Here is a 25,453-nt window from a genome sequence, read left to right as displayed (position 1 = left end):
AGCTTCTTATCCCCCACTCTGCCACCAGCTCCCTATGCAACCATGGGCTGCTCAGTCAACCTCTGTGAACTCAATTCCACTGGAGGGGCCCATGGGAGGAGCAGCAGTAACACACAAGGAAGAGCTGCTGGAGCCCAGTCACTTCCTGAGCACCCACTGTGTGTCATGGTCTGCTGGGGAATCTTCACTGCCTGAGGCATGGTCTACAGCCTCAAGGGGCTACCGACATTCCAGAATAATCACAGAGGGAACTGTAACCCAGTGATGCAAGTGCTCTGCAGCCATTAAGGAAAACGAAGCAAATACTTACAAAGTGTTTAGAATAGTGCCTGACCAAGAGTAGGTGCTATGTTATTAGCGTCCTCATTCGCATCATCATCTATATGCACAGTTATGGACCAATCACCAAGATGTAGTTGTAAGTGAAAATATTGAACACAGAGCAATGTGCATAGCATGCTGTTAGTGTCACAGCAGGGTGGCATGTACCCATAATACTCATATAGGCATGGATTTCCTGGGGAAAGAGACCCAGGAATGGGGTGTGGTGGCTGCCCTGGGAGGTTCATCGGTACCTGGGCTCGGGGGGAATGGGAGAGGCGTGTGTGCCTCTTTCACTTTTAACATCTGGAAAATTTGCCATGCCTCTGCTCATCATGTCTCTGACATTTTTTATGTTAGGAAAATCAAAACATGGCAGTGTTTGGGGCTGTTTCCTGCAGGGATTTTATCCAGGCTCCGGGGATGTAGGATATAGGGATGGCCCCCCCCATCCCAGCCTACACTGAGGCCTTCTGGATGAGAGTGGGCAGAGATCAGGGAGACAGGAGCCCTTGCCTCCTCCTCTCACCTCATCACCCTTCGTGCCCTTGAGCCTCTTCCTTCTGGGTCCCACGCTTGTCCCTCTTCTCTACTCCCCAGCACACGCGTGTGCACACTCACACAATACGCCTCCTCCGGACCCCAGAAGCTATAGCCCATCAGAGGCCGGGGACAGTTGCTCCTCTAGGGTGTGGTCCCGGGGTCCCTCCCCTCCCATGACCCAGGGTCTCACCGCCTTTTCTCTCTGGTTTCTTCCTCCTCTCCATACCTCTCCGGCTCCCTCTGTCTGTCTCCATATCCTTTGACTGACCGACTCCCACTGACAGAATTTGGTAAGTGAGCCTCGGAAGGGCAGGGGTTGGGCTTGGGGAGGGCTCATGGTGGGCACAGTGGGGAGGGGGCTTTGAAAAGGGCACAGCTCTGCCTCCCCCACCCTCTCAGGCCCCCAGCTCTTGTGGTTGAGGGATCGAAGGTTCAGGGGAAGGAGAGGAGTTGGTGTCACCTGTTCAAAGCTGTCACACCCTGCTGGCTTCAGCTATTAGTGCCCCTTCGGGCATTTAATTGGTCCCTTCCATCTGACGGGACGCATTCCACAACAGGGAGCGCTGCAACCTCCACAGCTCGACAGGCCCAGAGGAGCCTTGCCCCCACATCCCCTGGGGAGCCGCTTTGGACTGAGGCCCTGGAGCCCTGCGGCTTGCCTGGACCCCAGAATTGGCAAGAGAGGGTTCAGGGAGCTCAGCTTCCACCTCTCCATCCAAACCTCTGTGCCAGGAACAGGGCACAGGTCTGTCTCCAGCCTCTTAGAAAAGTCTAAATGCAGCAAGGGCATTTGCCGGTTTGCTAAAATGGGAAAAACCCAGGAGACTGATGGGTAAACATTAGCGTGCATTCACTCCACAAGTGCATTCGAGCATCTCGGGGGCAGCCCCAGGGGCCCATGAATCTTGTGAACTCTCAGGCTTCACTGGGCGTATCATTTCCTGATCATTCCCCCTCTGCCCTGAGCGGGATGGGAACCAGCCTTTCAGGGAATATCCCCTTGGACCATGGAGAGTCTTTGGGGCCAGGGTGACCTGGCAGCCCCCTCTCACCAGGAACAGGTTTCCGAGAGGAGTCCCACAACATCCCCTAAGCAACCAAGAAGTGAGGGTAGGCTTCCCTTGCCAGCCACTGGTTCAAGAGAAAAGGGCCCATGTGCAGATGTGCTGAGTTGGCCACTGGGCTAGGGGTGGGCTATGCACCATAAGCCAGAGCTTCTGCCTCTGGACTGACAGCCAAGGTCAATGACCTACTAGGCACCTACAAGAGGGGTCAGGAGGAGGCTCTTACACATCACAGGCTACCTGCCCAGTTGGAGGGGAGTTTGGGGATGCAGGTGATCCCCTTGCCCCAGTGCAGGCAGGAAGAGGAAGTAGAATCACTTTCTGAGCAGGCCAGACCTCAGGGGAGTCAGTAAGCTGAATCTCCCGCCTTCAGCCATGTGTCCTCCTGCTGACCTGGAGACGTCAGTCACGTCACATGCTTTGAGTGAGGAGAGTCAGGTGGCATCTGAGGGGCTCTGTGAGCCACAGCCCTGGTTAGAATAATCAGAAACACCTGAACTTGAGTGAGGCACCCACATCCCTGAAACGACGGGCTAGGACCTCCAGGACACGGGAGAACATGTGATAGGGGTAGCCACCCTGTGCTCAGCCTGGGATCCAGGGCCCCCCTGCAACTGGCCACAGTGTGGGGTCCCTGGCAGTTCACGTTGCCACTCAGTCTCTGGGTTATTCCCATTTCACATGTCAGCAAACCAGTGTTCTCCCTGATGGACACGTTCCAGAGGAGGAGGGGAAGAACAGCATCTGCGTCCCTTGTGTCCTCTCCTGCCCTAGCCTGTTGTGGCCGCTTAACCGCTTCTCTTCCCTCCACTCCCCTCGCATCCTCTCTCCTCCTCCTTCTTCTTTCTCGCTGCTGGGTCGTGCAGCTGGCCGGTCCCTCCGCAGCTGGGGTCACTGGGGCAGAGAAAGGGAGCAGGAGATGGAAAGTGAACCAAACCACCTGGAGGGGACACTGTGGGCATCCGACAGCACAAGGAAGGCAAAGAGAGCCAGAGGAGGTTTCCAGAGGGCCTAGACATGGGCAGGTCATGGAGTCTCGGAACTGCGCTGGGAAAGCCCTGCTCTGTCCCAGCACCTCATCCACCGCCCCAACCACAGCAGCTCCGGGCTCACTCTCCAGGGGCCTCTGCTTCTCCATCTGGGTCTGGGCTTCGGCCACTGTGCCCTTCCTGATGGCTTCTTCTGCACTCTTGACGCAGGGCCTGAACAGCATGTTTGAGGTGTATCTGGTGGGGAACAACTCCCACCACTTCATCATCTCCCCGACCTCCGTCCAAGGGAAGGCGGACATTCGTATTCGGGTGGCCATCCCACTGGACTACGAGACCGTGGACCGCTACGACTTTGATGTAAGGCCACACTCACTGGCATTTTGGAGTAGGGTGGGGGTGGATTTCAGGGGAGGCAAGGGTAAGGTAGAAGATTGCCTTAGATCCCACCTTCCACTGCTGCCCATCTTCCCTTGTGGATCTGACTCAGACAAGCCCTCCAAGAGATGGCAGGGGCTGGGCTGAGCCTCCCTTTTCCAAGAAGGACAAGGATATGTCCAGGAATTAAGTGGAATTTTACCAGACTCCCATCAGGAGCTTCTGTAGCCCATATCCTGCCAGATCAGCCCCTGCTAGCTCCTCCTGCCCTAGCAGAATCAGCGGCCATCCCTAGAGCAATGACAGATGGGTTCGCAGTAGCACACAGCTGGGATGGGCAGAGACTCTTAACAGGTGATCTGGGCTGGGGCTGGCAAAGGCATGGATAGGACTTATAGGGACAAGGACTCTGGGAGGGGACATGTGGGAGCTTACCTGGGCCCCTGTTCTGCACACCCAGCTCTTTGCCAATGAGAGTGTGCCTGACCATGTGGGCTATGCCAAGGTGAAGATCACTCTCATCAATGAAAATGACAACCGGCCCATCTTCAGCCAGCCGCTGTACAACATCAGCCTGTACGAGAACGTCACCGTGGGGACCTCTGTGCTGACAGTCTTGGTGAGTCCCCGCTCTCCCACAGGGTTACTGAGCTCTCCGGGGCCGACTGCGGTAAGGCATCCAGAGGGATTTTGTCCAAGGGACCTGGGCAATCAGGGAAGGAGGCGCCCCCAAATCCCTGAGCTGTGTTTGTTGGTGTATTAAATAAAGTTTCTGGACTCTTCAGGGTGGGGCTCCCTTGGTCTAGGCGGCAATATGGAAAATGAGCCAACCTGGGGGGAGACGAGACTGGACTGAGGACACTGATTTTCTATCTTTCCCCAAGAGAGACTCAGTGAGGGTGGGCCAGGAGCCCTGGAAGCCCCCTCCAGTGGGCGGGAAGGTGCCGGCCATCTCTGAGAAGGGCGACCCTCTCCATGTGAGCATAGGCACCAGAGAGGGATGGGCTCCGGGGGGATGCCTGGGCATCCCTAGCTGCCCATGGCTGGACTTGTCCTTTGACAAGGGGCCCTCCCAGTGTCATCTGTATCTGTCAGTACTCTTGTTTGCAAGGGACAGAAACCCTTAAGTAGTTCAAGCGAAAAAGGATCGGCTCACGTAACTCAAAAGTACAAGTGATTTCAGGCCCGGCGCGGTGGCTCACGCTTGTAATCCCAGCACTTTGGGAAGCCAAGGTGGGCGGATTACTTGAGGTCAGGAGTTTGAGACCAGCCTGGCCAACACGACAAAACCCCGTCTCTACTAAAAATACAAAAATTAGCCAGGTGTGGTGGCATGTGCCTGTAGTCCCAGCTACTAGGGAGGCTGAGGCAGGAGAATCGCTTGAACCCAGGAGGTGGAGGTTGCAGTGAGTCGAGATTGCATCACTGCACTCCAGACTGGGCGACATAGCAAGACTCTGTCTCAAAAATAAAAATAAAAAATAAAATAAAAAGTGTAAGTGATTTCAGGCGTGGCTGCATCCAGGCACTCAGTTGAGCAGGGCTCAGTCTTCAACACTAGGTTCTGCTTTTTTGTATTGGCAAAGAGGGGCACCAGCACATCTAGGCTGACTTCTTACCAATTTATCAACCCTAGTGGGAAAAATTCTTTTGCAGTAATTCCAGCAGATTCTCATCGGCCCAGTTGGTTGGGCCATCCTGGAACCAATCCTGATTCTGGTATGCCGGGGAGGGATCACACTCCCCCTAGTGGACCCAGGGGTTGGGGTCAGCCCCGCCCGAATCACACTGGCTGAGAATGGGGGAGGGGCTTCTATTCTAAGACAAGGGATTGAATGCTAAGCAGATCCAAGTGGTAGATGTGTGCCACACAAGCTCAGAGTCTTGCCCATAGTCGGTGCTCAATAAATGTCATGGAGTTTAACTCACTGCTTTCTCCTCCCTGCACACCTGGGGCCCCCAGAGTCCTTGCTTCCATTTCTTGCTCCTTCCCCACTCCAAGCAGAGACACTGCCTGTGATACCAAGACCCCGCTCTGAAGTGTGTTTACTCTACAGACAGATGGTGTGAAACTGCACTGAGCCCCCAGGCCCTTCCCATCTGACAGTTATTAATATTTCAAACAGATGTTTAGCTAGTCAGGCTGTCAGACGAAAACAATAATTCTGCAGCAGCTGTTTCCTCCAACCCCCGCGTCTCTAGCTCATGATTCCTCCAGCTTTCACGAAGGTACTCCCTACAATAAATCACCAGGTGCTTGAGGCCCCCTGGACCCTCCTCCAGCCTCTCAGTGCCCAGCCAGAGAGCAAGTGCCAGAGGCTCTGGCCTTCTGGACCCAAAGTGTGTGTCTTTACCTACCACCCACCTTCGAAGGACTGGGTAAAGGGCAGCCAACAGCCTGTGCCTTGGAGGCCTCAGGGAGTGGAGGGGAGGCTCTGTGCCCTGCAGCTCTGGGACCATGCGGCAAAGAATTCTAGTGTCAGATCCAGGCTCAGTGGGTGTCAGGGGATTCCTCCCTGGCGTTCTTGCTTGGGACAGAGTTTCCTCACTTTGTAGTCCCAAGTTCCCATGGTCCTTGGAAAGGGATGGGGAAAACCTATGGAGCAGGGAGGAGATACGAAATGTGAGAAGGGGCATCCCTCAGTCGGTGGTGCCAAGGACAGCTGTGTCAGGCCTAGTCCAGTTTGGGGCTGGCACTGGGGAGCAGGCTTTGGTGAATGTGAGCCGAGCCCCTCATGCCAGGTTTTTATCTAGAACTGGGGCAGCTGCTGGGCCTGAGCTCAGCCTCCTCTGTGAGTCGCTCGGAACGAGCAGATCCGGCCAGCCTCCCTGGGTTCCTGGCTTCCTTCATCCAAGCCTCACCCACCACCTTCTCAAGCTCCCAGCCCCAGGGTTTATGAAACCATGAAGGGTGAGGGCCCATTTCATCAGGTAACAGCTCTCACAGCGGGACTGTATGCCTAAAGGAGTTCAGGTCCTGCAGGGGGACAGTGGGGACCCCACGTGCTGGCCTATCCATGCCACTCTTAGTGCCTTCATTTTCTCATCTGCAAAATGGGCCCCAGAGCTAGTAGTGACTAAACTGGAATTCTGTTCCTGTAAAGGGGATATAAAAGCATCCTGGGTGACCCACCCAACCCCCTTCCTCTCCCAGTCTCCCCGAGGTATTTCCTGGCCACAACCTCCACACTGCCCTGCCCTGCTCTTGGCCTCCCTCACCCGGCAGCTCTCTGCTCAGACCCGGGTCAGCCCAATCTCTCCACTCCTCTGCCATAAGAGGGGCTGAAGTTATGGCTGCCTGCTCAGGGACTGTGAAATTCCTTCCCCCTGACCTTTTCTGGGATGTTATTAAAATGTTTCATGGGCAGTTGTGTCAGGAAAAAAATTATGAAGAAAAGGAAATGTTTTAATTTGCACTGAAGGCAGGAGCAGAGCGTCCCCAGCCCCCATCCTGGCGTGGCCCTGCTTCAGTGGCTAGTCACCTGTCCTGGGGGAAGGTGGTATTTAACATGGCTTGGGGAAACTGGAATAGGAAGGGCTGTCACCACCAGCCCAGGTGTCCTGGCAGGGGTGGAAGGGCCAGACTTTCTCACCTCCCAGCTCCCTGGACCTTATGGCCCCCAGTTACAGCAAAATGAGCTCCCACTGGTGGCAGGAAAAGAGTGGGGACACCCCCACGCACACAGTCTGTGCTGGCAGAACCCACACGTACAAAAAGCCCACCTTCTGTATGTATACAGGTATTTTGCGTATCTGGAATACTGTATTTGCCATCCAAATTTGGTTGAAAAAAATGTTGCGTGTAAATGAACCCACACAGTTCAAACACGTGCTGTTCAAGGGCCAACTGTATCTCTAACCTGTTAAGTAGGTGCTGTTATTCTCACTTTACAGATGAGGAAATAGATGAGGCTCGGGGAGTTAAGTAACTTGCTCAGGGCCCCAGGGCTAGTAAGTGACTAAACTGGATTCACACAGCGACTCCATTTCCCAAGCCACAGGCTCTTAACCACGAGGCCGCCCATCCAGAAGGTTCTATGTGGGACCACTGAGCCTAGCCCTTTCAGCAACCTTCAGAGCTGAGGGTAAAGAGAGGAGCTGGAAAGTGCTGTCTGCGGTACCCGTGGGGACAGGTCCCAGGGTCGCTCCAGGCAGTGTGTTCTTCCGTGACACTCAAGACTTTTAGGGCCTGTGGCACCACCAGGTGAATTTTCACATCTCTGAGCCCTAAGGTGCTCCGGGGACAGAGCTGTGTGTGTTTTCAGTGATGGAGAAACCGCTTCAGAGATACTCGAGCACTTTGCTCAGGGAAGCAGGAATACCAAGGCAGCCCAGAGCCGTCTCCATTAGGAAAGGCTCCCTGGAAGGAGGGAGGGTTCAGGATGAATGTGCTCTGAAGGGTGATCACACAGAGGAAGGATGTGCGGGGATGCATGTGTGTATATGTGGGCAGGCATGTGAGGTATGCTTGTGGGATGTGTATGGGGGTGTGTGTAGGCAGGCATGTTTTTTGTGCCTGTGCATGTACATGTGTTTGCGGCTGTGTATACTCAGAAGTATGTGTATGTAATATACACGTGTGTGTGCATGTGTGCCTGTGCACATGCATGTTACAACTACATGCATTTGGGTATGTGCGCACACTATATGCATACATATGTGCACACGTGTGTGTACATGTATGTGCCTGTGCTGATGCATGGATGATGCTGGTGGCTCCCCATCCTCTAGGTTGTGTGGTTTGTTCTCTCTCATATCGCAGGCTGCTCTGTGATTCACACCTTCCAGTCCTGCCTCCTGAGCTGGCAATAGAAGTCAGATGAGAAGACCAGGGAGTGTCTTATCCTGGGACCCTGCTAGGCTTGGGGCAGCCCTGCAGCCTGGCCAGTGTCTGGGGCCTGGCAGGGTTTGTGAGTACTACTGGGCAGTACAAGAGGTGCAAGAGTAATCTAATCATTTATTCATTCATTCATTCAATAAATGTTTGTTGAATACCTGCTATGTGCTAGGCACATGGCCCTGAGGACACATGGTGATGTGAGTCTTATAAAGTTCACAGTCGGCCGGGCCCGGTGGCTCACACCTGTAATCCCTGCACTTTGGGAGGCCGAGGCAGGCAGATCACGAGGTCAGGAGATCGAGACCATCCTGGCTAACATGGTGAAACTCTGTCTCTACTAAAAATACAAAAAAAAAAAAAAAAAAAAATTAGCCTGGTGTGGTGGCTGGCGCCTGTAGTCCCAGCTACTCGGGAGGCTGAGGCAGGAGAATGGCGTGAACCTGGGAGGCGGAGCTTGCAGTGAGCCGAGATTGCACCACTGCACTCCAGCCTGGGCGACAGAGTGAGACTCTGTCTCAAATAAATAAACAAATATAATAAAGTTTACAGTCTTACAGGAAAGCTGGACTAAGTACGAAATGAATCTTTACATTGAGTATTACTTGCTGTGATGGAGAGATCAGGGAGCTACGAGAACCTCTAACAGGGTACCTGACCTTGCCTGGGGTCCAGGAAGGCTTCCCTAAGGAAGTGGCATTTGAGTAAGCATTAACTGGTGAAGGCAGATAGGGAATAACATTGGAGAAAAGAGGCTGGGAACTGTGGCTCATGCCTGGAATCCCAACACTTTGGGAGACCAAGGTAAGTGGATCACTTGTGCCTAGGAGTTCAAGACCAGCCTGGGCAACATGGCAAAACCCCAACTCTGCACAAAAAGAAAAAAAAGAATTAGCCAGGTATGGTGGCATACACCTTTAGTTCCAGCTACTGTGGAGGCTTAGTTGAGAGGATCACCTGAGCCCAGGAGGTTGAGACTTCAGTGAGTCATGATCCACTGCACTCCAGTGAGCCGTGATCCACTGCACTCCAGCCTGGACAACAGAGTGAGGCCCTATCTCAAAAACAAAACAAAAAAACCCTGGAGGAGAGAACAGCATGTGCAAAGGCCCTGTGGCTGGAGTGCAGTGAGGGGCGTGTGTGATGTGCAGGAAAGTGGGGTCCTGCTCCTTTGAAGCACAAGAGGCTTGGCTATTTCTCTTCTTCCCAGATTGATACTCCCCACCGTGTGCCCATTGGGATGCTGTTCTGATAGTGGGAAAGGCCTATATCCAACTGTCCACACCCCTTTGCCTGTTCCATCCTTGTGACGGTGGCAGGTGTTTGGGAAACAGCTGGCAGAGGTTGTACCTAGGATATGCGAGGAGCCAGCCTGGCCTCCTGCAGCATGGGGCATATGTCCCTATATTTATTAGCTCCATGTCCTCTGGGCAGTGGAAGACGTGAAGTGTGCTGAGGAAGGGTGGCAGCGCCCCTGAGCTCCAAGGCCTTCTCTCCCTCCTGCAGGGGGTGGGGCATGGCAGAAATGGGCAGAAGATGGACTTCAGACAAGACAGGCTTCTTCCCCAGTTGGAGGAAGCCAAGAAAGAAGGAGAGGCCCTGAAGAGTCCTGACTGGGCAGGTGTGGGGCCCCAGGACCAGCTTGTGGTTTATTGAGCCGGTGGCTAGAGCTCCACCTCTCAGCTCCAGACAGACAGGACTGGCTGGAGGTGGCCAAAAGGCCTCCTCCTCTCTCATCTCTCTGCCCCCTCTTCCCAGCCCATCCTTGGGAGACTGGCAGCATCTTGGGCAGGGCCACAAGCCATCCAGGGAGTCCCTGCAATCCTGTCTTACTGTGAACTGGTCACTTCTTCTCTGGGACTTGGCTTTCGTCCTATGAAACGGGAAAGTAGTACCTGCCCAGCCCGCAGTGCTGGACTGTCGGGAGACCCAGTGCAGTGATGTGGTGTAAATAGGTAAGTCTTACAGATGGCAGGAGTGGGTATTTTCATCATTGGCCTTCAGGGTCTCACCTGGCTGCCCACCACCCCTTCGGCCTGTGGACAAGCCCAGCTCTGCTGCAGTGGACCCTGGACGAGACACTGGGCCTCAGTTTCCTCTTCTGTGAGCTGTGGGAGACAACCTGTTAGGTGCCTACCTTGGAGGATTGTTGTGAGAGTCAAATGAAATGATTCATGAAGACACAGCACAGAGGCTGGCTAGGAACACACACTGGAAATGTCAGCAAGTCATGCCTGGCCTCCTGGCTGAGCCTCCAGGGAACCTGGGCCCTGGGCAGGGACACCACTCTCGGAGCTGTGGCCCTGCCTCAGGCAGCCAGGTGACCTTGGCTAGTCACTGAACCTCTGGGTCCCAGTAAGATGACTGGGCCAGGGGCTGGTTCAGGCCCTTCTGGGTTAGTAAGGCTTTAATTCCAATTTGCACTGTCCAAAGAGAAAGAGGAGCCATTCTTGCTGTTTAGTTTCATGCCCAGCAACATGAACGAGCCACCCACCCTGCAAAGGTCCCCACCCACCCACTGTCCTCTAGAGCCTGTCTCCTGCCCTACCCCTTCTCTCTCAGCTCCCATCTGGAAGTCTCAGGAATATTCCCAAAGACTTCACTTCCCCCTGCCAGAGCTAACTGGCGTTTCCTGCTGGTCCAGGCCAGCCTTCCTCCCCTGCCACATCAGCAGACAGCCCTGCTGCATCAATGTCAGCCCCATTGCTGTTTGTCCCCATCTCTCCTTCCCCTCCCACCCACAGCATTGACCCCACAAGGAAAAGGTGGGTGTGATGTCATTGCCCTGGGCTGGCCCTGGTGAAGGCAAGCTTCAATCCTGGAGGACTTCAAATGCAGCAGGCCTGTTCCACTAGCTGTAAGGCTGCAGGGCCTCTCCCCCTGCTCTGTGACTGCCAGGACACCCCCAGCCTTCAGGCTCAGAGATCACCCCTGTCCCTCCGTGCTGCTGAATCCAAGAAGTCTAACATGGGCCCACTCAAGGTGCTGGAAACCTAATGACCCAGCCAGATGATCCAGGAAGCCAGTTCACTGCCTGTCTTAGTCTTGGTGCTCCCTGGGGCAAACCCCAGCTCCTCCCTGGTCCCTTGGCCCCCAGCAGAAGGACATGTAGCTCTGCAACATCTGTGGAAGCCTCTCAGCTGTATCTACTACTGCAGGAGGGAACCTTGCTATAGGAGCAAGGCTTTGGAACCAGAGACCCAGCTTCAAATTCTGGCTCTGCTGCCTGCTGTCTCTGTGGCCCTGGGCAGGTGCTTAGCTGTGTCCTGACCCTCAGTTTCCAGAGTGTGCTGTGGAGAGAATAACAATAATATTTATCCCACAGTGAAAAGAGATGGGGCATTTAAAGCATTTTGTGTATTAGAAGGCACTGGGTAAATGGCAGGTGTGATTGCTAGTACAGTTATTGTTACTCTTATCCAGCTTGAAGGTTTGTTCTGTCTTATCTGGGAGTCAGTGGAGCTTCAGAGAGCATTGTTATTGAAGCTTAGCTCTCTCAGTTCCTAGATTTTCTGCCTTTGGCTGTGACTTCCTGGACTCTGGGTCCTCTCAGTTGGTGCGTTGGTTGAGTTTTTGTCTGTTCCCAGCCCTGGGAAGCCAACACATAGACTCTAGCCTCAAGGGCCAGAACACGGAGAAAGGTTAAACAAGCTTGCAGGTGAGAACCAAGACTCTTCGGAGGGAGGCAGAGAATACATGCTACCAGGTGTGCTACCTGTGCAGTGGTCTGGGGACGTGGACTCAGAAGGGCCCCAAACTTGGTTGAATGCTCTGCTGTCACCATCTTGAAGTTCTGATAATTTCTGAACAGCGGGCCCTGCGTGCTCGTGTTGCCCTGGGCCCTGCAGCTTACGTGGCTTGCCCTGGCACAGGAGTTTATCGTCCTCTGCCCAAATAAACTCAGTGCCTCTCCATGGTTTTCATCCATCCCTACATTCAGTTAACAGTCAGCAAAGGCTAAAGTGCTGGGGCCTTCTGTTCCCACAGAGCTTGCTTCTGTTCTTATTGCTGCGTAAGGAACCACCCAAACTTGGTGGCATAAAGCAACAGTCGTTTTTAATACAAATGGCTCATGGATTTGGTGGGTCAGGAATACAGAAAAGGTGCGGCAGGGAGGCTTTCTCTTTCCTTGGGATCTGAGGTGACTTGACCAGCTGGAGTCTGGAAACAGAGGGCCTGGAGGATCCATTCTGACGGTGTTCTCACCCTGCCATGCCTGTGCTCTTGGCTCATTTGGCTGAAGGGTGAGTGCAGCTGGACTGTGGCCCGAGCACCTACATGTGGCCTCCCCACGTGTCCCGGCATCTCCCAGCATGGGAGTTCTGAGCAGGCGCACCCCAGGGGAGGCCTCTGGGGGAGGAGTGTCCCAAGAGAGCCAGACAGAAGCTGCGTGGCCTTTTTCGACCCAGCCTCTAAGTCACACTGCATCGTTTCTGCTGAATTCTGTTGATTTTTAAGTCACCAGGGCAAGTCCAGATCCAAGGGGAGAGGACAGATCTCCCCAGCTGTCAATGGGGAGAATGTCCCAGAATTTACACAAATGTAAATGTCACAGAGTCACTCAGAGATCACTTTTCCATACCACTTCTGAGCGGGCACGCATGAGCACAGTGCCGTGATTCCACAGTTTCCCTCGCCTCCTCCTGGAGGGTGCAGAAGGAAGCAGGAGAGCAGAAGGGAAGCCTGCAAATCCCATTTCCAGCCTTGGACAAGCTCTCAGTGACTGGGAAGGGAAAAGACAGTGATCCCTGCTACCCCAGGCGCTCCCTGGCCAGTGGAGTTCAAGCCTTCTAGACCTGGGTTGGCAATCAAGGCCTCCGCAGCCTGGCCCTGAGCTGCTCTCCAGCCCTTGCCCCCATACCCCTCACACCCTTCTCTCCTGCCCACCCAGATCCTCCACACCCCTGCAACCCTCAGCATTTTCTTGCCACGGCGTTTTTGCTTGCTACTTGCCTGCCTCTCCCTCCTTCCTATTTGAGACCATCAAAACCCACTGACCCTAAGGGCCAGTCCCCTTGGCAGCACCCCCGCCTTAAAAAGCCCTCTCTTCCTGGTAACTGGCATGTGTCCTCTCTCTGGAATTCCTCTGCCTCTTCTCTGGGGCCCCAGCATGCTGTGTGTCTTGCTGTCTGCGGCTCTTCCCACCCCTGTACGAGGGCTCTCTGGCAGGTGTTCCTTCCCCACGCCACTGAAAACCTTCCCCAGGCAGGTTCTCTCTATCTTGGGGGCCCCACCCCTGGTGTGTGCAACACAAAGTAGGCTGGACTCCTACTTTGGTGTCTGGGGTGGTCTGGGGTATCTAGGGCAGCTGCTGGAGGAAGGGATGTGGGCAGGAGAAGGTTAGCAGAGGCCTCGTGAGGATACATGAAGCACAGAGAGGGAAAACTACATACACAAAACCACCCAGGCCGTTGGCATCCGAGATGCTTGTCCAAGCCTGAAGCCTCATGATCCCACATTTCACTCTCTGTGCCATGCTCCTCCAACATCCCTTCAGGTGACAAGCATGTCACCGAGAAGACTGCCGGCCAGAGAACCCCAAGGCCTGGCTTCCAGGCCACTGACTTGCCGAGTAACCCTGTCCCATTGTCTCCCCTCTCCGGACCTTAATCTCCTGCTGAGTCCAAGATGGGCTGGAGGCCTTCTGAATGCCCTTCATAGGTCAGGCATCCCTGGGGCTGCAGACCCCAGCCCAGGGACCCAGGCCAAGGGTAGGGAGGTGTAATGGCCACCAGCTTCGAGGATCCCCTGGGCCTCCTAGTCCTAATCAGGGCATACAAGTCCAAGGTCAAGACTGAAATCTGCCCTGCCTTTCAGTCTGGCCCTGTAGACAGGTGGGTGGGAGCTGACCCTGCTTCCCTGGCTGCTGCTGGTCAGAGCCAGTTGCCCTGGGCCTTCCTGGCCCTCTGGGAGCCCCTGTGTCTCCTTGGATTGTCTGCTCTCCTCCTTCCCCTCCCAGAGCAGAACTATGCACTCTCTGGGACAAAGGGTGCCCTCCAGATGCAAATCCAGTGACTATTTAAGCCTGGAATGACAGTGGTGAGCCAGACAAGTTCCCTGTCTGTTCCAGGGGCAGGAGGCAGATGATGAACAAGGAAAGTCGGAGCCGGTGGGGTGGGGATGAGCGGTGTGGGGAAATACGACTGGGCAGGGGCAGGGGCAGGGAGTGGCAGGGCTGGGGTTGCTACTGCATTGTTATATCAAGTGGTGCAGGAGGACAGGCTTCTCCTGGAAAGTGAGATGAAACAACCTGGAAGGAAGCCAGCAGGGATCCAGGTTGAAAATCCAGGAAAGAGTAACCCAGGTGAGGGATGCAAGTGAAAGGCTCTGAGCAAGAGCCTGGCTGGTGGGTGTGCAGAGAGCAGGAGGGGCATAGAGGCCGGGAGGTGATGAGGCCCGGGAGCCCCTCGTGGGTAGCAAGTCTAGGAGAGCCCTGAGGATGGGTCACCTCGCTGCTCCTCAGTGGAGAATAGGCCTGGGGTAGGGGACGGATGGGACCGGGGTGGAAGCTGGAGACCCGCCCTGAGGCTACTGTAAGAAGCCAGGGAGGGATGAGGCTCCAACCTGCAGGTGGGGACAGTGGAAGTCCAGATCCCTCCTGCTGCTCCACCCTCCTCTCCCCACCCTTGCTGGAGTTGCTTCGCTCTTCTCCTTCCCAGGCCAGCAAGGTGCATGCATCTCCATCTCCGCCTGACTGACTGCGCCGTCCCGAATATCAAGTGGAAAGGACTGCAAGTAGGCCCAAGGCAGATTGGGGTCCTGCCTTAGCTTCCTGCCTGCAGGTTGGCCTTGAGCCGGTGACTGAAGGGCTCTGGGTTTCCATTTTCTCCTCCATAAAATGGGAAGAGTAATTCCTATCTCAGCAATGCTGTGAAATAATGTATGGCCAGGTCATAGGCCAGGTCATAGGCCAGAATCGACTTGATTCTACCATTGTATAAAGCTGATGACAAAAATTGCCAACATGAATTCTTAGTAAGCCTGGGAGATGATAACAAGGCCCAAGGGGCAGGTCCAGTCCGCAGGCTTTAGCAAAACCAAGAGGACAAGCTGGTCAGAGCAGGGAAGACAGCCCTTGCGCCTCTGCCCGAGAATCATCAGGAGCTGGACTTCCAGAGCCGGCCCAGCCCTTCCAGCGCATTTGCCAGCAACCTCTGCCTGGTATTCTCCCTCCCCACCCCCTCCTGACACCCCCACCATTGGCATCTTAATTGATCTCATTGTTCTCAAACCCTTGAGACCTGAGACTCCAGCTGTGTTTAAACAGAACAAAATCTCTTCCAATTTCCCCACCGTTTAAAAGAAAATTGAATTCTTTATCTGCAGCCTGGGGAGGGGAAGAGGGAGTCTAAAGAGAGAGGGACACACACACACACACACACACACACACACACACACACACAGAGTAAATAGTAGGTCTTTGCAGCCCTGCCCCCAAGCTGGCCTGGAAGGCCTCTGTGGACACACTCTCCCCGCATTTGGAGGTGTCTATGGATGTACTTCTGGGCCCATTTAACAGGCACTTCTGTTCATCTCCCTCAGAGGGCCTGGGGTGGGAGCTGGAGGAGGCTGAGCTGGCTGTCGGTGATTGACAGAACCGAAGTTCTTCTGTCTGTCAGGCCTCAGGGCCCCTCGCCTGTGTTTATCTCTTTAATCTAAATATCTGTCTGTGAAACCTAAATGGCATGGAGTGAGAGGTAGGACTGGGGTAGAGAGAGAGAAAGAGGAAGAGAGAGGGAGGGAGGAGAGAGTGAGAGATGGAGAGGGAAAAGAGAAGAAGAGAGAGAGAGAATGAGAAAGAGAGAGAGACAGAGAGAGAGAGAGCACAGCAGGCGTCACCTTTCCTCCACTGCGGCTGGGGCGCCCCCGCCTCTGCCTGGGAAGTGAATTATCCTGGACCTTGTGTATTTGTGTGAGGTCTGATGGTTTTCCGCTGATTGGTCATTCAACAAATTGATTTTGGGTAAATTGATTTAAGGCCTCACTGCCTGTTCCGCCTTTGAAGCACTCCACAGCCTCTGTCACCAGCACCTCCAGAATCTACCATCCTTGACCGAGCAGCTCTGTCTGCGGCTAACCTTTGCCCCTCTGCCAAAACAAGAGGATGCTGTGTTCACCCCCGGCCTGGTGAAGCAGCGGTGTGAGCTTAGTGAATGCCAGACATTTTACAGGGTGTTCCCTGTCTCTTCTGTACCCATTGTGTAGAAGAAGCCGAGACCGGGAGAGGTGAGTGGCCTGTCCCAGGCCAGCCAGTTAGTGAGCAGCCAAGCCGGGATTCAGACCCCAGATGGTCTGACTCCAAAGCCCCTGACTTCCCCTCCATTTGCCAGTCACCCTCAGGGCTCACCTCCCAAGCTGGGCTCCAGCCTTTTGGAGTTGGCTGTCTCCAGAGTCCAGGGAAAGTGGACTTGCAAGGTGGGAGCCGCTCACTGGGGCCTCAGCGTCCTCATCTGGAAAAGGAAGGGATTCTGCTGGACCACTTACTAAGGCCCCCTGTTCCAACAGCACGTGACTGTGCCTGTAGACAGTCACCTCCAGCACAGAGAGCCCGTGACGCCCTGTGCTCTGCGCCTGTCAGAAGTCACCCTTCAGTAGGTTCGCTGCTGATTGTTCCTGCTCAGACAATGGCTCAGAGAACACCAGAGCGAAGAAAATGGACCCCCTGGGCCAGGGGACAATGGGCAGCTGTACCAGTGGCCAGGGCCAGAATGAGTTTGTAAATGCTGCAGACCAAATGCCCGTTCAGAGTCCACCAGTGCCATGAGCTAGGAAGGTTATGAGCCCTGGAACTCAGGTGACAGGGGAGAGAGGGGAGAGAGTGACAGAAGTAGCCACTGGGAACTGGGCGTGCGAGTTTGTCCAGGGAACATTTGGGAGAAAGCCTAGAGCAGGTGGGTGGAGGCCCCACAGAGGTTTAGGGAGAGGTTGAGCTGGGCCTGTGGGTTTGAGGTGGCTTAATCTCCCTCTGTAATCTCTGTAGTGGGGATAGTAGCTGTGGCTCCTACCAGCTTGTTTCTGGAGTGGCTCAAAGTTCCATATGCCTGTCATAAAAACGACATTTAATTTCATAACCCAGGACACATACTCACACGGACACTTATCTCCAGCAAAGCAGTACTTCCTGAATACATGTCATAATACACTCTAGTGTTTTCTGATTTAATTCTGCTAGATTTCATTTTCTAAGTGCTAACCATGAACCACTAGATTGATTTCATGACCAACTAATGGATAGATGTTCAACTAAACTAAGTTTGAACTTCTCTAGAAGGAGCCTTCTCTGCTTCACCATCTGATGAGGAGGAGGAAGGTAGTATCAACTTTGTTTCTCCAGTGTTCACTACAGGGAGCAAAGGGATAAAGACCCTGTCCTCCAGACTTAGACCACCCAGGTTTACTCTGACTCAGCCATTTCTTTTCTTTTCTTTCCTTTTTTTTTTTTTTTTTTTTTGAGATGGAGTCTCGCTCTCTTGCCAGGCTGGAGTGCAGTGGCGTGATCATAGCTCACTGCAACTTTCGACTCCCTGGTTCAAGCGATTCTCCTGCCTCAACCTCCTGAGTAGCTGGAATTACAGGTGCGTGCCACCACACCCAGCTAATTTTTGTATTTTTGGTAGAGATGGGTCTTCACCATGTTGGCCAGGATGATCTCAATCTCCTGACTTCATGATCTGCCCCCCTCGGCCTCCCAAAGTGCTGGGATTACGGGAGTGAGCCACTGCGCCTGGCCTGACTCAGCCATTTCTGAGCTATGATTTTGAATAGGTTACTTGTATCAACAATGAGCCAGTACAGCCACCAGCAACAGAGACCCCAAAAACACTTGTGTAAATATGATCAAGGTGTATTTTTCTCCCATGTAAAAGCAGTATACAGGTGAGCAGCCTTGGGCGGCTCCTTTGGCTCTCTTCTCCACCATCCCTAGGGTGTGTTCCTCATCTTCACAGTCCCAGGTGGTTGCCAGAACTCCAGCCATCACATCTGTCTCTTAAGCTACAGGATGGAGGAAGTGAAAAAGGGAACCTCCCCTCCCTTTTGAGGATACTTCCTGGAAGTACTTTGCAAACTTCTGCTTTCATCTCACTTCACTGGTCAAAATTTCATCTCATGTGGCTGTGCTTAGCTGCAAAGGAGGCTGGGAAATTTAGCATTTTAGCCAAGTAGCATTGTGTCCACCTTAAAAAAAATCAGTTTCTGTTAATTTGTGAAAGTTAGGGAAGGCATGGCTGTTTAGTCTCTGCCAGATCACCTCTGTGTGCCTCCATTTCCTCTTTTGGAAGTGGGGGTGATGATAGTTCATTATAGAATTATGTGGGCTTGAGAGAAATCATACATGTAAAGTGCTTAGCCCAGTGCCTGACACAGACCAGGTGCTAATCAAATGATGGATACTAATATTGAGAACCTGGCGCCAAGCTGCGCTCCTGTCACATGTGTTATCGAAGCCTCATGACAACCTAGTGAGGTCGAAATTAGCCTCCCCATTTTATAGATGAGAGCACTGAGTTTCAGAGAAGGTAGCTCTGTGTCAGACCGCACCCCCATGGAAGGGGCAGAATGGAGGCACAAACCCCCTTGTCTCCAAGATGCCAAAATTCTTTCCCTTAACCATGGGGCAGTGCAGCCCCCTCATGGAGACTGAACTGCTCCCTGACAGCCTGGCAAAACCGAGGGGCTGAGATATGATGAGTCAGAAACTGAACTGGATTAGCCGACATCCAAGCTGAACCCAGGCCCAGCGCTCCCTCTGCCGGCCCAGCCTCCTGCAGAAGAATCCCACCCACCCACCTAAAAGGAGAACAAAGCCAGGACAAAAGAGCCCTTTAGGCTTCCACTGTATCGCCACCTACAAACTGGCAGTCAGAAGATTGAGGCATTTGACTCACTGAATGACCTCAGGCCAGCCCCTTTTCTCTGAACGCCTCCATTTCTCCATCTGCAAAATGGGGAGAATGTTACTGGGCCCTCTCCACCTTCCGGGGACGTTTTTAAACCACTGAGGCCACAGTGTTTTGGATTCCTTGGGAAGCAAATAAATGAGATAGGCGGCTCTTCTCTCAGTGGGTTTCTCCAGCCTGCGTTAGGACATTCTGACAACTGAGGCAGGGTGGGCAGAGGAGTCAGGAAACCTAAATGTCAGGGGACTGGGAGTGAGGGCTGCTTCTTGGCCGTGGGTGCTCCTAGCGTACCCCTCCCACCCTGCGTGCCTCCTCCCACCCAGTGTGCCCCCTCCGACCCTGTGCGCACACACAGAACCCAGCGGCACCATCATGGTGCGGCCCTGGGCTGCATGGGCCCAGGTGAGTGAGGGGCTGGGCCCGCAGCCCTCTGCTGGTCTCAGAGATCATGGGTGATTTATACTTCCTGCGTGGGACTTTGACCTTAATTTCTTCTGGCAGCGTGGGGCTGTAAAATTCATCAGGGACCTGCGGGTGGAGTGACGGAGATGTCAGGCGGGCAATCGTGTGGGTATTTAATCTATCAGATGTGTGGCTTGCCATTTAGGGAGACAACACAAGAATGTGGAATCAATATGGTTCATTAGCGAGCCGCATGTGCCGGCCCAATCAGCGCCCGCCAGTGACAAGGCGTAGGGGTTGTCCTGCCAGGCACCAAGTCACCTTGGAGTGAGGACGTGTCCCTGGAGCATAGGCAATGACCAGCCCCCACCCAGGTATCCTCTCTGCACCTTCCCACTAGACCGGGGGCTGCCTGACACCTTCGTATCCCACAGGGCAGGGGAGAGGAAGGAGGGTGTGAGACTTATGTCTTGTGGTGGGGACATTGGGAAGATGCTGTCATGGTGGGAGGCGTCGTTACCGGCCCAGGTTTCACTGCACCCCCAGGGGGTTGACTGGACTGTCTTTGCCCCCTTCTCTCATTTCCTCAGCTCATAAGGTCCCGCTTAACTGAGCCTCAGACACCGTGTCTGTCCCCACATCTCTCCGGCCCCTCCCCTTTTCCTCTTCTATCACATCATCCCAACTTAATAACTGGCCCCAGAAAGGGCCCAAGTCCCTTCTGATTGTGAGCATCTTGCTCCCCTGCCCCTTCCCTGGGTACCACCTGTATCTGTTACCTAGGGTGCCACCAGCTGGGTGGCTTAAAACTACAGAAATGTATTTTCCTGCAGCTGTGGAGTCAGAAATCTGAAATGGAGGGGCTGGCAGGGCTGTCCTTCCTCCTCAGGCTGAGCGGGGAATCCTGCCTGGCCTTTCCCAGCTTCTGGAGGCTCCAGGCGTTCAGGGCCTGTGGCTGCAGGACTCTGGTCTCTGCATGCGTCTTCTCTGTGCCTCTCCTCTGGATGTCGTTATGAGGACACTTGTCACTGGATTTATGGCCTGCCCAAATAACCCAGGATGGTCTCCTCTCAAAATCTTCCACATTTCTTTTTTCAAACTCCCCTTTTCCAAATAAGGTCACATTCGTGGGTCCCAGAGGTTAGGACATGGATCTATCTTTTGGGAGGTCACCATTCAACCCATTACACACCCTTGAAGATGTCTTAAGTAGTGACAGGGACATGTTGATAAGGACCTGAAGGGCTGGCCATGGGGACCTGACAGTTCTTCCAATGCCGGCTTTCATATTTTCTCTCTGTGCCCCAAGCCGTCTCTGAACCACCCACCCTGGACTGCAGCCTCCTTGGGCTTCTCCCTCAGTTCCCCGCCGGGAATGCTGTCTCCCCTGCATGTCAAGGCCCTGCCTGTCTTTCCGGCTGCAGCTCCGCTCTGCCTCCTCCAGGAAGCCCTGACTGACTGATGGTCTCCGGATTCCTCTCGGCCCTTGTCTCCCTTGCCACTCCCTGTCTACACCATCCTTGGACTTTTAACCTCTGGCCTTGCTGGGTCTTTTTTCTTGCACTGTGTGGGAACTGTGACTTCAGGCATGTTTAACCTCTCTGAGCCTCGCTCTCCTAGTCCATAAAATGAAGATAGTATTAGTACCTGTCTCATAGTGAAGTTAAATGTGTCAATACGTGTGCATTTCTTAGAATAATGCCTGGAACCCAGTAAGAATTAAATCAGTGAGCTATTACTACTACTTTTGCAGTTATTGTCGGCCAATTTCTTTGCCTGTAAAATGGAATGTGACCCCTGTGTTTCTGGTTGTTTTAAGGATTAGGAAATTAGCCAAGCATGGTGGTGGGCACCTGTAATCCCAGCTACTCTGGAGGCTAAGGCACAAGAGTTGCCAGGAGGCGGAGGTTGCAGTGAGCCAAGATCGCGCCACTGCACTCCAGCCTGGGCGGCAGAGTGAGACTCTGTCTAAAAAAAAAAAAAAAGGATTAGTGACTGGTTGTGTGAAGTGCCTTGCACAGTGCCAGGGCCACAGACGGCACTCAGCAAGGGAATGACCTTGGTTATCCCTGTGCCTCTGAGGGGAGCCCCACACCCCTCCTCCAGGCGTCTCCCCAGCAAGAGGCCCCAGGGACCACCAGGTGGTGCCAGGCACTCGGTGCAGGCAGCCACCGGCCGCCCTGACAGCCTGTGACATACCGTAATTGCTTCCCCCACTACGACTCAGTTAAGCACAGAGCTGCTGGCCAGAGCAATTTGCTCCCCATCAATTTTTATTTCCAGGTTTTAAAATAAAATAAAGGGAAATAAAGAAGAAGGTGGGGGAGCCCAAGAACAACACCGCGTCTGTGATAACAAACAAGCCGAGGGCCTCATACCTCAAGAGCACCCGTCAGCCTCCACCCCGGGCTGGGCCTGGCTTCCCCTAGAGCACCCTTCCTGCAGGGCTTAGCGCCACTTCCCCTCCACCTCCACGGACCCGCTGCTGGCACAGGACAAGCAGGTGGGAGGGCTGGGTTGGGAGGGTGCTCAGCAGGAGCACGTTTGCAGACAGCTGGACAAAGAGAGCTCTTAGAACTGGAAGTGGAAATAATAATACTAGCTCCACTTAGAAAGTGGCTCCTGTGTGCCGGGCACAGAACTGAAGTGCCTGTGTGCATGACCTTCCTTACTCCTCACAATAATTCCCTGAGGTGGGTGCTCTCATTACCTCCATTTTACAGATAGGAAAACTGAGGCTCAGAGCAGATGTTCCTGTGGTTACTCCTTCTGTTCTTCCTTTGATCTCCTCCCCCTTCCTCCTCCTCCCTCCTCTCCCCTCTTCCTTCTCCTCCTCCCTTAATCAATTCCTTTCTCTCTTCCTCCCTCTCCCCTCCCCATCTTCCTTTATCTCTCCCACAGCCTCTATCATCATCTTTCTGATGTCCTTTCCTCCCTAGAAGTCCATCTACTCAGGATTAGGATCCTTAGTTTGTCTGCTAAAAAAATATCCTCATAAGTCATCAGATACCTTATTTATTCTTTCATCTATTTAACTGATATTTGTTGAGGGCTTCCTGTGTGTCAGGAACTAGATGGGTGCTGGAGATCCCTGGGGAACAAGATAGACTCAGTTCTTGCCCTCATAAAGCTTATATTCTAGTGGGGGCGGGGGAAGCCCAGTCAATATTCACCCAGGCGCTCTTACCAAAACCATGACCTTCTCCCACCACACCTATCCACTGGCAAGAACCGTCAGCTCCAGATTCCAAACATACCTGGAGTCCAGCCACGTCCAGCTAGACTTCTCTGACCACCCTGGTCCAAGCCCCCACTGCCTCCCACTACCCCTGTGTGACTGCCTTAACTGCCTCATCTCAGAACCTCTGTTCCTGCCCTGGAGTTGTAGCCAGAGTTTGCTTTTACAAATGCCAGTGCTTTGCAAGCGTAGATCGGAGTCTGTCCACTGAGGTCCCAGGGAAGAGAAGGAGCAGCAACCCAGAGATCTAGGGAAGAGTGACCTAGCAGAGGGACGTGTGAGTGCAAAAGGTGTGAGGCTGCAGCCACTTGGCCTGTTAGGAACCTAGCGACTGTCTGAGAGGCAGGAGCAAAAGGCAGTGTGTGGGCGAGGTGAGAAGGCTGCTGGAGGATGGACGCTGGCGCCAGGACAGCCAGGAGCAGGCATCACGGAGAAGGCATATGCAGCATGCTGGCCAGCCCTAATGTCTTATGCAATGTCCCACGTACACATAGGGCAGAACCCAGGTCCCACCCCCGAGCTCAGTGGGATTTCCATGACTTTGCACCTGGCCACAAACCCCTTTGGAGGCTTTTTGTGCCTGGTCTTGCACTGCACCCCCCAGGGAGAAGCTCATTTCTCACCCTCAAGGAGCAGAGAGTCCAGCAGGATAGCAAAGATGCATTAACACAAGTTCCACCTGCAACTGGTTGTTGGAAAGACTGATTGAGAGATATTCTGAGGCTTCCTCTGCAGTCAATGCCGTGATCCATTAGGAATGTCTACCATTGGCACTGGTGATGGAGTGGTGGCTGTCCAGCCTAGGTCCACAATGGAACAAAAGGGAGGGAAGGTCCCCTTCCCTTTCTCTGCAGGCGTCACCACCAGTCAGGTCCCCATCCTGTTCTCACTGCCCTCCTGCTTGGTCCCTCCGCCCAACCAGTGATTTGAGCCTCCAGCCACGCCCCCCTTCACAGTAGCACCCTCTTGTTCTAAGGCCTCCCACATGCTCAGAAGGTCCAGAGCAGGCATGAGAGCCTTTTTCTATGATCACAGTCCCCCAACATCTCCCCTCTACCCCACCGCTCACTCCCCTGGTGCCATTGCCAACCCAGGACATGTACCCTCTTATGCCTCACACAAAGTGCAGTGGGAGCCGTTTTCCTTAGAGCACCCGTCATTTCCTTTTCTCCCGGGTGCATGGCCACCCCCAGGAATGCCCATAAAGGCACTCAGAGAGCAGCTTCCCACCCCACTTCCCTCTTGCCCATCTAACACCCACCATGCTCCCATCTGTCCAGCCCTGGCTTCCTTCTCAGATTAAATCACTTCCTTCTCAGATTAAATCACTGAGATGAGAGGGGAAAACCGAGGCACCAAGCATTTCCCTAGAAGTGTGGGGCAGACTGGATGGTATTTCTTGGCCACTGGCTTCTACCTCACACACCAGAGAGAAGCTGGAACCCTTGTCCATAGCACTATGGGAGGGGAGGAAAAAGGGCCTCGGGGGCCCCAGCAGGCATGTGGAGGTCACCCCGGCCTCTGGGCTACCGGGTTCCTGCAGCAGAGTCTTCCTGCCTCCTGCCAGCCACTCCAGCCCCCCAGAGCTTACAAGAGTGCAGTTAATCTCATACAGTTTAAGGACTTATTCAGAGGGGCTCAGTGAATGATGAATGAGGAAAGCATTACCAGCGAAGCACTGGGGCTCTACAGAGCTGTTTAAAAATGCATTCTCCCATGTAAATTTCTGCTCCATCAATCCTTATGACATGTCAAACATTGCTATTGTTTCCTGAACAAATTGTACCGCGTGCCCTTCTCTGCAGATTTGTGCATGGGAGCAGAACTGCTTGCCGGCACCGGCCACCTGCCTCTGTTGCTGGGACCCAGGGCTGCTGCGGAGGCAGCTGGGCCCGCCTTGCTTCAGAGCAGAAGCCCCGCGTGGGGCATTCCTGTGAGGGTGCGTGCATGACAGGAGTGTGGGCGTTGGTGGGGAGTGATTGAGTGCGTGCCTGCCAGCCTGTGGCCTGCAGGGACAGACACCCAGGTGTCCAGGGAGTGGGTGTGGAGGAGACCACAGGGGCTGAGACTGGGCTGGGGACAAGTAGGGGTGCTGCTTGAGGCAGAGAAAGAGAGAGAGAGAGAGAGAGTGTGTGTGTGTGTGTGTGTGTGTGTGTGTATGAGGGGTAGAGGTGTGGGAGACCTCTGAGTAGAGTCTACCTGAGCCAGACAGAGAAAAAGAAAGTTTCTAGGAGAGTGTGCGGGGGGTGCAGGATGCAGAAAGCTGTTGGCAACTGCCTGAGACGCAGAGAGAGGAAGAGAAAGGGGTTGTGTGTGGTGGTGCGTGTGTTTAAAGAAGCAGGAAGTATGGAGACACAGGAAGAGAGATGACACGAAGACACACAAGGCAGGCACCCTGTAAGGTGTGCCTGTAAGGGACCCTGTTCCAGGGCAAATCAATGGAAGAGGGTGAGAGATGATGACTGTTAATTGCAAAGACAGGCTGGGTAAGAAGGGGTTCTCAGGAAGGGGACAAAGAGACAGGAGAGCCTGAGCGCTGTTGGAATAGCAGGTCCCAGGAGAGTGGGCATGGGATGTTGCACTGAGCACCAGAGGGCCGGGAGCTGGGCTGGACATAGAGTTCTGAATGCACAAGATGAAGGGGGACTACATGAGAGGGTGCCGTGGGAAAAGCCCCAGGTGGGTCAGGAAGGGCACCAGCAGCCAGCCAGACTGCCCCATCCTTCCAAGGTGGCCTCAGGTTGGGCCACACAGCTCCCTCCAATCCAGGCCCTGAGTCACCT

General features: G+C 54.0%; 1 protein-coding gene across 6 annotated transcripts in view; it reads left to right on the top strand.

Moving 5' to 3' along the window:
- Nucleotides 1–25,453, top strand: part of CDH23 (cadherin related 23) — a 419,472-nt gene that overhangs the window by 247,164 nt on the left and 146,855 nt on the right. For 5 of the 6 annotated variants that reach the window (XM_025397736.1, XM_025397735.1, XM_025397732.1 and 2 more), the window contains 2 exons: nt 3,128–3,277; nt 3,756–3,914. In XM_025397736.1, the coding sequence (XP_025253521.1) occupies nt 3,128–3,277; nt 3,756–3,914 (309 nt within the window). Of the gene's footprint in view, nt 1–1,148; nt 1,155–3,127; nt 3,278–3,755; nt 3,915–25,453 lie in introns of all 6 variants that reach the window. The other variant, XM_025397731.1, reaches the window with a different exon arrangement.

Source organism: Theropithecus gelada, chromosome 9 (assembly GCF_003255815.1).
Source record: "Theropithecus gelada isolate Dixy chromosome 9, Tgel_1.0, whole genome shotgun sequence".
Taxonomy (NCBI): Eukaryota; Metazoa; Chordata; class Mammalia; order Primates; family Cercopithecidae; genus Theropithecus; species Theropithecus gelada.
This window is presented reverse-complemented; position numbering and strand designations above follow the sequence as displayed.